The sequence below is a fragment of the Oncorhynchus masou genome, chromosome 21, assembly GCF_036934945.1.
Source record: "Oncorhynchus masou masou isolate Uvic2021 chromosome 21, UVic_Omas_1.1, whole genome shotgun sequence".
In the NCBI taxonomy this organism is placed as follows: Eukaryota; Metazoa; Chordata; class Actinopteri; order Salmoniformes; family Salmonidae; genus Oncorhynchus; species Oncorhynchus masou.
Window position 1 is genome coordinate 18470631 of NC_088232.1, and position 11899 is coordinate 18482529.

The following is an 11899-nucleotide window of genomic DNA, read 5'->3' on the forward strand; positions in this document are numbered from 1 at the left end:
TCTAGAAAGAGTCTTGGTGGTTCCGAACTTCTTCCATTTAAGAATGATGGAGGCCACTGTGTTCTTGGGGACCTTCAATGCTGCATACATTTTTTCATACCCTTCCCCAGATCTGTGACTCAACACAATCCTGTCTCGGAGGTCTAAGGACAATTCCTTCGACATCATGGCTTGGTTTTTGCTCTTACATGTGCTGTCAACTGTGGGACCTTAGTGTGGAAGTGCAGTGTGGAAGTTTATCCTGGTAGAGTGTGTTGCCTAACTGTGTGCTAACAATAAATGTCCCCCTCCAATATCATAACAATAGTAAAAAATTATATCTTGTTCTGTAAATAAGGTGTTGCACCATAGACATATCCATGCACTATATGTACAGAATGTGTCATTGTATAGCACGTTTCAGACAGCAGTTCAAAGCAAATGTATGTATCTAATATCCTATATCTAATGTACTGTATATCCTGTGTCTAATTTACTGCACCTGTCGTATGTGGCCACCATGAAGTTGAGCAGCAGGCCGATGGACTGCTCTACGTTGATCTGATGTGTGGTGGGCAGACGCTTATTGAGCTGGTAATAGATCGAGGATAGGATCGTCTCCAGTCTAGACACGTTGATCTCTGCGTTGTGGTCCAGAGTGTTCAGACCGCTATCACGGAACGCCTCAATCATGTTCCACACATCCACCAAGTGAACTGGGATAGGGGGATAGCAGGAGGGGAGGATAGAAGTTTAGAAAAGAACAGATTTCTTTAACATCAATTCATTATATTCAAGTGTACCATATATGAAACAAACACATGTAACACAGTGTAATGTGAACAGTTTGAAAAGTTAAGAGAGTAAGAGGACACTTGCATGTCATTTTCAGGAGAGGAAACCAAACGAGCCAGGCAGGCGGTACTTACGGTTGCATCTCTTCTGCACAAATCTTAGCTTGCAGGCTGTCCTATAGGTTGACAGCCTGATGACGTCAAAGTTTTGTGCCCCTGATAAAAATAAAAAGACAAATCAACAACTCTAACACAACCACACACACAACCCACTGCATGGGAAGAGGAGTGTACAGTTCATTCGGAAAGTATTCAGACCCCTTGACTTCTTCCACATTTTGTTATTTTACAGCCTTATTCAAAAATTCATTATATTATTTGTCCCCTCACCAATCGACACATAATACCCCATAATGACAAGGAAACATTTTTATTGCAAATGTATAAAAAATAAGAACTGAAATATCAGATTTACATAAGTATTCAAAACCTTTACTCAGTACTTAGCTCAAGCACCTTTGGCAGCGATTACAGCCTCGAGTCTTCTTGGGTATGACGCTACAAGCTTGGCACACCTGTATTTGGGAAGTTTCAACCATTCTTCTCTGCAGATTCTCTTAAGCTCTGTTGAGTTGGATGGGGAGCGTTGCTGGACAGCTATTTTCAGGTCTCTCCAGAGATGTTCGATTGGGTTCTTGCTGGGCCAGTCAAGGACATTCAGAGACTTGTCCCGAAGCCACTTGTTTTCTTGGCTGTGTGCTTAGGGTCGCTGTCCTGTTGGAAGGTAAACCTTCACGCCAGTCGGAGGTCCTGAGCACTCTGGAGCAGCTTTTCATCAAGGATCTCTCTGTACTTTTCTCTGTTCATCTTTCCCTCAACCATGACTAGTCTCCCAGTCCCTGCCGCTGAAAAACATCCCCACAGCATAATGCTGCCAACACCAGGCTTCACCGTAGGGATGGCATTGGCCAGGTGATGAGCGGTGCCAGGTTTCCTCCAGACATGGCGCTTGGCGTTCAGGCCAAAAAGTTCAATCTTGGTTTCATCAGACCAGAGAATCTTGTTTCTCATGGTCTAAGAGTTGTTTAGGTGCCTTTTGGCAAACTTCAAGCGTGCTGTCATGTGCCTTTTACTGAGTAGTGGCTTCTGTCTGGCCGCTCTACAATAAAGGCCTGATTGGTGGAGTGCTGTAGAGATTGTTGTCCTTCTGGAAGGTTCTCCCATCTCCACAGAGGGACTCTGGAGCTCTGTCATAGTGACCATCGGGTTCTTGGTCACCTCCCTGACCAAGGCCCTTCTCCCCCGATTGCTCAGTTTTGCCGGGTGGCCAGCTCTAGGATGAGTCTTGGTGGTTCTAAACATCTTTCATTTAAGAATTCTGGAGGCCACTGTGTTCTTGGGGACTTTCAATGCTGCAGAAATATTTTGGTACCCTTCCCCAGATCTGTGCCTCGACACAATCCTGTCTCAGCGCTCTATGGACAATTCCTTCAACCTCATGGCTTGGTTTTTACTCTGACATGCACTGTCCAAAGTGGGAACTTATATAGACAGGTGTGTCACTTTCCAAATCATGTCCAGGTGGACTCCAATCGAGTTGTAGAAACATCTCAAGGATCAATGATCAATGGAAACAGGATGCACCTGAGCTCAATTTTGAGTGTCATAGCAAAGGGTCTGAATACTTATGTAAATAAGGTATTTCTGATTTTTTTTTTTATATAAATTTGCAAACATTCTAAAAACCTGTTTTGGCTTTGTCAATATGGGGTATTGAGTGTATATTGATGAAAAAAAACATTAATTGAATACATTTTAGAATAAGGCTGTAACCTAACAAAATGTGGAAATAGTGAAAGGGTACTTTCCCGAATGCACTGTATACTCTAAAGTGTATGGCTATGAATGGCTTTGCGATGACACAGCAGAGTGTGAATGAATAGTAACGGTTTGGCTCTAGAGATTTCACTCTCAGTAAGTCTACTCACTCATCTCCATGAAGAGTTGTCTCTTCTCCACCATTGCTTTGCCTCGTTTACTGCCCTCCTCTATCATTCTGAGGGGAATAACAGAACAGGCAATAAGCACGCATGACCTTCGCAATATTTAATGACAATCATTGTAAACAATATAAGTTATCAAGCTGTATTATCGGCCTTCACTGCCCTCCTCAAATCATTCGGGGGAAAGAATACAGCAAGCATTACTACCTACTCACTAATTAATTACATAATTACTGCAAACATTATCAGCCTTTTGTATACTGACTACGGTGTTTCTTCTGCCCTTTTTATACATTAGGCCTACTACTCATTTTGAGGGAAATAAAACCGCAAGCATTCATTACCAGTAATGATTGTACAGTACCAGTCAAATGTTTGGACACACATACTCATTCAAGGGTTTTTCTTTATTTGGACTATTTTCTACATTGTAGAATAATAGTGAAGGCATCAAAAACTATGAAATAACAAGTGGAAATCATGTAGTGACCAACAAAGTGTTAAATAAATCAAAATATATTTAATATTACAGATTCTTCAAAGTAGCCACCCATTGCCTTCACGACAGCTTTGCACACTCTTGGCATTCTCTCAACCAGCTTCATGTGGTAGTCACCAGGAATGCATTTCAATTAACAGGTGTGCCTTGTTAAAGGTGAATTTGTGGAATTTCTTTCCTTCTTAATGTGCTAATCATGTGCTAATCAGTTGTGCTAATGTGCTAATCAGTTGTGTCTTAATGTGCTAATCAGTTGTGTTGTGACAAGGTAGGGGTGGTATACAGAAGATAGCCCTATTTGAGATATCACATATGGAATCAGCTCAAGAACAGCTCAAATAAGCAAAGAGAAACGACAGTCCATCATTACTTTAAGGCATTAAGGTCAGTCAATACAGTACATTTCAAGAACGTTAATGTTTCTTCAAGTGCAGTCACAAAAACCATCAAGCGCTATGATGAAACTGGCTCTCATGAGGACCACCACAGGAAAGAAAGACCCAGAGTTACCTCTGCTGCAGAGGATAAATTCATTAGAGTTAACTGCACCTCAGATTGCTGCCCAAATAAAAGCTTCACAGAGTTCAAGTAACAGACACATCTCAACATCAACTGTTCAGAGGAGACTGCGTGAATCAGGCATTCAAGGTCGAACAGCTGCAAAGAAACCACTACTAAAGGACACCAATAATAAGAAGAGACTTGCTTGGGCCAAGAAAGACAAGCAATGGACATTAGACCAGTGGAAATCTGTCCTTTAGTCTGATGAGTCCAAATTTGAGATATTTGGTTCCAACCGCTGTGTCTTTGTGAGACGCAGAGTAGGTGAACGGATGACCTCCTCATGTGTGGTTCCCACCATTAAGCAGTAGGAGGAGGTTGATGGTGTGGGGATGCTTTGCTGGTGACACTGTCTGTGATTTATTTTGAATTCAAGGCACACTTAACCAGCATGGCTACCACAGCATTCTGCAGCGATACGCTATCCCATCTGGTTTGCGCTTAGTGGGACTATCATTTGATTTTAAACAGGACAATGACCCAAAACACACATGTTGTGTAAAGGTTATTTGACAAAGAAGGAGAGTGATGGAGTGCTGCATCAGATGAACTGGCCTCCACAATCACCTGACCTCAACCCAATTGAGATGGTTTGTGATGAGTTGGGACCAGAGTGAAGGAAAAGCAGCCAAAAAGTGCTCAGCATATGTGGGAACTCATTTAAGACTGTTGGAAAATAATTCCTCGTGAAGCTGGTTGAGAGAATGCCAAGAGTGTGAAAAGCTGTCATCAAGGCAAAGGGTGGCTGCTTTGAAGAATCAAATATAAAATACATTTTGATTTGTTTAACACTTTTTTGGTTACTACATGATTCCATATGTGATATCTCATAGTTTTGATGTCTTCACTATAATTCTACGATGTAGAAAAAAGAAAAACCCTTGAATGAGTTGGTGTCCAAACTTTTGACTGGTACTGTTCATTGTAATCATTTAATTGTAATCATTTTATACATTATCAAGGTCCATTAAAGCCACGTGAAAATAAAACATCCTATACATTTTTTACACTAAAGCTGCAATATGTAACTTCTTGGGAGACCCGACCAAATTCACATTGAAATGTGTGTTCTATTTATTATCATTGAAAGCAAGTCTAAAAAGAGGTAGATATGTTCTATTCGAGCTTTTTCTATGCTCTGCATTCTTAAGTTTTGTTTTCCTTCTTTTCCTTTTGGATTTGTACAGCAGATTCAAACAGCTGAAAATACAATATTTTTGGCTATGGAAAAGCTATTTCACAGCTGTTTAGATGGTACAATGATTATCTACACTATACTTGCTTGTTTTGTCACAAACAGAAATTAAGCAAACTATTCACATTTTTGCAACCAGGAAATGGCGGAACCATTTCTGCATCGCACTTCTTTAAAGTTACATGCATATTCATATTCATCTAACTGATTCTGTGTACTCTATACATTGATCCCTCTACTGTAAGTTTACATCATATATGGAATGTTCAATCATGTACAACACATACCATACATTTAAACAGACATTGTCTATGCATAAAGCTGAAGAAAAAAGCTCACTAAAAATCTACAGATGTTTTTGTCTGATGAAAGATAAAAAGCCCAGAGGTATATGTACCTGTCGCTGGCTGAATTTCAAACAAAGTGAAGCATTAGCTGCTGCTGCCCTGTGAAGAGAAGAAACATCATAGTCAGTTAGCTAGTTGGCTCCTTAATTAATGTTCTGTGTCTCTGGTATGCTCTGTAGTAGTTAAAATAAGCAGTCCTTCCAGCCAAAATGGGCTTGACTTTTAAATTAGTCATTAACGCCCTCCCTTCAAGGACCTGATTAACGCTACAAAACATTGTGTTATTCTTCCTCTAAAGAGATATGTGCACTTTCACTGTCTGGCACAAGAGAACTCTTGAGTGATCCTGCTCGGTCTCTCTGAATGTGTCCCAAATGGCACCGTATTTCCTTTGTAGAGCACTACTTTTGACCAGGGCAGGGTTCCATTTAGGAAACACACCCTGTATGTACACCACAAATAATAATTCTCCATGACATCGCCACTCAGCTAAGACTGCATCCGGTGGACTAATGACATCGACGGCCAGCAAGGAATGCAGACCGAGGAGACACTTAATGATGATGGACACAAAACACATTACAGCTATACAATGACTGGTTCCAAAACCCGGGGAATGGCATGATAGGCTTGGATGGCACCAGACCTGAGTTCATAGGATGTTACTATTTGACATCTTTCAAATACTTGTAGCGTTTGCTCGACCTTGCCTGGAAGGCCAGGTGGGTGGGGCTTGCACTGATGGAACTTTTCTATTGGTTCTATTAAGCCAGGCAAGCTTAATCAAGCCCATATAAAGTATTTGAAATGATTTGGAATAATATTTGAACCCAGGTCTATACAGTACAGTATCACCATTACATGGCAGCCCACTGTGGCTATGGGGTGACGGACAAGCCAGGAAACTGCATCAGCTGACCAGTTGAGTGTGAGCAGTCAGTTTCTGTGTCCCCAATGGCCCCCTATTCCCTTTATATAGTGCACTGCTTTCGACCTGAGCCCTATGGGTCCTGGTCAAAAGTAGTGCATTATAGGGAATAGAGTGCCATTTGGGACGTAGTCATTGAAGCCAGCCAAGGTTGAACCCTCAGGAACTCTGTTGACAGGCTTTTTTTATTCCTCCCTCCTCACTCGTGTGGCTGGAGAGCAAGGGTTTGCAGAGCCATATATAAAGTAGCAGTCAAACGTTTGGACACACCGACTCATTCCAGGGTTTTTCTTTATTTGTACTATTTCCACATTGTGAAATAATAGTGAAGACATCAAAACTATTAAATAACACATATGGAATCATCTAGTAACCAAAAAAGTGTTACATTTAAAAATTTATATTTATATTGGAGATTCTTCAAAGTAGCCACCCTTTGCCTCGATGACAGCTTTTCACACTCTTGGCATTCTCTCAACCATCTTCATGAGGTAGTCACCTGGAATGGATTTCAATTAACAGGTGTGCCTTGTTAAAAATGAATGTGTGGAATATCTTTCCTTCATAATGCGTTTGAGCCAATCAGTTCTGTTGTGACATGGTAGGGTTGGGTATACAGAATATGAAGACCAAGTCAATTTTATGGCAAGAACAGCACAAATTAGCAAAGAGAAACAACAGTACATCATTACTTTAAGACCTGAAGGTCAGTCAATCTGGAAAATGTCAAGAACTTGGAAAATTTCTCAAGTGCAGTCACAAAAACCATCAAGCGCTATGATGAAACTGGCTCTCATGAGGACCGCCACAGGAAATGAAGACCCAGAGTTACCTCTGCTTCAGAGGATAAGTTAATTAGAGTGACCAGCTTCAGAAATTGCAGCCCAAATAAATGCTTCACAGAGTTCAAGTAACAGACACATCTCAACATCAACTGTTCAGAGGAGACTGCGTGAATCAGGCCTTCATGGTCAAATTGATTCAAAGAAACCACTACTAAAGGACACCAATAATAAGAAGAGACTTGCTTGGGCCAAGAAACATAAGCAATGGACATTACACCGGTGGTAATCTGTCCTTTGGTCTGACGAGTCCAAATTTGAAAATGTTTGGTTCCAACCGAGTGTTCTTTTGACACTCACAATAGGTGAATGGGTGCTCTCCGCATGTGTCGTTCCGACCGTGAAGCGTGGAGGAAGAGGTGTGATGATGCTTTTTGGTGACACTGTCTGATTTATTTAGAATTCAATGCACACTTAACCAGCATGGCTACCACAACATTCTGCAGCGATACACCATCCCATCTGGTTTGTGCTTAGAGGGGCTATCCTTTGTTTTTCAACAGGACAATGACACAACACACCTCCAGGCTGTGTAAGGGCTATTTGACCAAGAAGGAGGGTGATGGAGTGCTACATCAGATGACCTGGCTTCCACAATCACCCAACCTCAACCCAATTGAAATGGTTTGGGATGAGTTGGACCGCAGAGTGAAGGAAAAGCAGCCAACAAGTGCTCAGCATATGTGGGAACTCCTTCAAGACTTTTGTAAAAGCATTCCAGGTGAAGCTGGTTGACAGAATGCCAAGAGTGTGAAAAGCTGTCATCAAGGCAGAGGGTGGCTACTTTGAAGAATCACAAATATAAAATATATTTTGATTTGTTTAACACTTTTTTGGTTACTACTTGATTCCATAGTTTTGCTGTCTTCACTATTACTCTACAATGTATAAAATAGTAAATAATAATAATAATACATTAAAACACTGTTGACTGAGTAGGTGTGTCCAAACTTTTGACTTTTACTGTATACTAGACAAAAATATAAATGCAACATGTAAGGTGTTGGTCCCATGTTTCATGAGCTGAAATAAATTATTCCTGAAATGTTCAGTACACCCTAAAAGTGTTTTTCTCTCAAATGTTGTGCAAAAATCTGTTTTACATCCCTGTTAATTAGCATTTTTACTTTGCCAATATAAGCCTGACAGGTGTGGCATATCAAGAAGCTGATTAAACAGCTGTATCATTACACAGGTGCACCTTGTGCTGGGGCCAATAAAAGGCCACTCTAAAATGTGCGGTTTTGTCACACAATACAATGCCATAGATGTCTCATGTTTTGAGGGAGTCTGCAACTGGCATGTTGACTGCAGTAATGTCCACCATAGCTATTGCCAGAGAATTTAATGTTAATTTAATGTTAATTTCTCTAAGCCACCTCCAATGTTATTTAGAGAATTTGGCAGTACGTCCAACTGGCCTCACAACCACAGTCCACGTGTAACCACGCCAGTCCAGGACCTACACATCTTACTTCTTCACCTACCAGCCACCCGGACAGCTGAGGAAACTGAGTTATATTTTTGTCTGTAATCTAGCCATTTTGAGGGGAAAAACTCATTTTTATTGGCTGGGCCTGGCTCCCCAGTGGATGGGCCTGGCTCCCAAGTTGTTGGGCCTATGACCTCCCAGGTCCACCCATGGCTGCGCCCCTACCCAGTCATGTGATATCAATAGATTAGGGCCTAATAAATTTATTTAAGTTGACTGATTTCCTTATATGAAATGTAAACTCAGTAAAATCGTTGACATTATTGAATGTTGCATTTATATGTTGGCTCAGTATACATATTATATATATATATATATATATCTGATAGTTTCCCTACTCTTTATTCTAATATTGTTGTGATAATACTATAATATTGTTCTTGTGTAATAAAGGGTCATTACATGATTATGATATGTAGTAAACAGGATGTAGAATGCTAGAAAACACAAGCTGAGCTCAGGAGGGAAACTAACAGAAGCAAGTCAGAAAATAATTATACAATGGCCCTCTGTAACATTCAACTATGAAGTAGGCCTACTGTAAGCTTGCCTGAGCTATTCATATATGTCCGCAACTATGACCGGAAATGAGGAAGTGGTTACCCTAAACAAATACATTCTATTGATATTGAGGAAAATGTCCATCTTAGATTGCCCATTGCGAAACTGAACGTACCTTAAGAAGATATCAGAGCTTGATTGGTCTCTCGTGGACAGCAGTAACATAATATGCAAGATTTGGTCCTGAGTTGCTGACATTATAGTTTGATAAACCATGTAAAGGCTATTTACATTGGACCTATAGACATTACAAGTCAATATGTCTAATGAACTCTAGGTATTATATGGTGGATAATGAATAGCTTCGGAGTTCCCTGGTGACGGGCCTGCAGGTACACGTTCATCAAATACAATTCAATTCCATTTACAGATATGGTGGCTTAAACTACAGTTTACTGTAAATAAGAATGGGCTACCAAGGCATCATATGGGTGAAACAGAAACGTAAAATATGCAGTGGTGATGATTATGATCACCAATCATCATATGCCAAAAGGCCTAAGAAGCTATTTAAATCTGCATTATTAGGCCTATAGGCGTTTTTAATAATAAGGTCAACATAAACAAAATGCAAATACAGGGATGATAGTAGGCCTATTGCCAAGCATTATGTCATTTCACGGGTTCCTTTTGGGAATTACTGAACTCTAGCGCATCAGCCTCTATAAGCATCCCCGTACAAACACTAATATAATAACTAGTAGCTACGTGTAAATTATGTCGTCGAATAACCTAGTGATTCATCAAGCTATGGAAAAATATACCGGATGTCTGAATGTGATTTAAATGTTTAAAAGGGCGATTATTAAAGGTGCAGTATTCACCGCACCTTGTCGAGTAGGTAGCTAATAATGACAACATCCTTTTACGTGAGTCAAAAGGAGGACTAGGCCACTGCAGTGGCAGCTTTAGGGCTCGAATGTCTAAACATCACCCACTTCCGTCTCTGTGTAGCTGCTCAAACGCTCTCTGTGACGAACCGTTTAGCTTTACACTACTTTATGCGTCTCAGATCTTGAAGGAACCGCTCGACCGACGTGGCCATTTACTGCTTTAAGTCCCTATTTACCTTGTTTCCGCAATATGAATTTGTGCGTGCGATGTATCTTAAAGGAAGATTCATATTGAGATGCTATGTGATAATTTATCCTAAATATCTGCCTTCATAAATGTGTAGTGTCCTAATTAAATGTGCCTTCTGCATTCTATAGGCTATTTCAATTAGAATGATGCATCTATTAGCCTTACCAGTAGGAAAATCACGCAGGTTGCGTTTATAGCACCATCATCAGCATCAGATGAGGAGAAGTAGTCAGGATATTTCCTTCGTGAATCATTACTGCGCTCAGTCTCACCTTTGACAAATTTCGCACGCTGCCTGTCCGCTGTCGTTCGTTATTGCTGTCCGAGCAATGCCAAACGATCGAGATTATCTATCCATCGTTACATTTCCAGTGCGTTTCCTGTTCTATAGCCTACGACTCAGAATTGCGGTGGACGGTGGTGTCTCATAAAAATGTACGAGCGCCGCGCTCTCTCTCGTCAGCATCATCAACGACCGAACAGCAGAGGACAGCAAAGCGCAGGCAAGCAAGGAGATGAGGCTGCGCGTTCATCACAAACGGCACTACGCGCTTGCGCGCATGCTGGCTAACGTAGCGGCAGGCGCCACTTGGAGGCGCGCACAGTAAAAACCACTAACGAGTCACGACCCACGTTTGTTGATATTTTACGTGCACGGTATTTATATGATATGCGACGGTCAGCAGGTTTCCCGTAATATTCCAAGCAATAGACTAGCATTTTTTTTCTCATGCAGAATATGGAAACGACATGCATCTGGTTTGACTGGTGATTGTATATCTTAGTGGAGTGTAAAAGCCTTAGTAATGTGATGTGTAGTAATGTGAAGTAATGTGATACTGATAGTAGGCCTATAGTGTAAATTGTACTAGTATTAGAGTAGAGAAGTCACTCACATACATACATTCCTTACTGACAGAAGAGGATGGCCCACCCCTTTAAGCGGGGTTCCTCTCTAGGTTTCTTCTTAGGTCCCTTCTTTCAAGTGAGTTTTTTCTGGCCACTGTGCTTCTGCTTTAGGCCAGGTATCTGTAAATCACTTTGCAACCACTGTTGATGTAAAAATGGCTTTATAAAATACATTTAATTGACATACAAATGTTACACCCAATCAAAATGTTTTTGCATTGTTATTTATTCATAATATATAGTTTGATAAAATACACTTTGTTTACAAGTGCTGATTACTATATTACATTCACCTGCATTTTAAAATGGAGACTTTCCAATCTAAAAACAGCAAAAATGACAGACTGATGGGAACACACCCTTCACAAGACAAACAGACAGACATTTTCAAACCATTATTGGATGACACTTAAGAAACATTTTCTCCTAACCAAGTCTATTCTCACCCTTTACTTTTTGTCCTTCGGTTTAAAAATGGGATCTAATCAATATATCCCTCTGAATTTAAGCTATCGATTTGTTAAAAAAGTCAATCATGGTTTGAGAGAAAAGGACAAAGTGGAGTAGGCTACTGAATCAATAATTCAACGCTCCCTTAAACTTTACGAGATGTCAGCTGCCTTTTTACAAAATGTGGGTAAAAACGACATTCTCTTTGCAATCCACATATACACAAGTCAGTTAATAGAACAACATCAAAATTCAT

The 11899-nt window shown here is 40.5% G+C and overlaps 1 protein-coding gene across 9 annotated transcripts in view; it reads right to left on the reverse strand.

Moving 5' to 3' along the window:
* dtnbb (dystrobrevin, beta b) overlaps positions 1 to 10705 on the reverse strand; it is a 54075-nt gene extending 43370 nt beyond the window's left edge. For 6 of the 9 annotated variants that reach the window (XM_064927695.1, XM_064927698.1, XM_064927697.1 and 3 more), the window contains exons 1-5: positions 10450 to 10705; positions 5429 to 5477; positions 2762 to 2829; positions 909 to 989; positions 482 to 695 (exon numbers count right to left, since the gene is read on the reverse strand). In XM_064927695.1, the coding sequence (XP_064783767.1) occupies positions 482 to 695; positions 909 to 989; positions 2762 to 2828 (362 nt within the window). In that variant the 5' untranslated portion in view covers position 2829; positions 5429 to 5477; positions 10450 to 10705. The remainder of the gene's footprint in view (positions 1 to 481; positions 696 to 908; positions 990 to 2761; positions 2830 to 5428; positions 5478 to 10449) is intronic. The other 3 variants (XM_064927691.1, XM_064927693.1, XM_064927692.1) reach the window with 3 other exon arrangements.
* Between the last annotated feature and the right edge of the window lie 1194 nt (positions 10706 to 11899).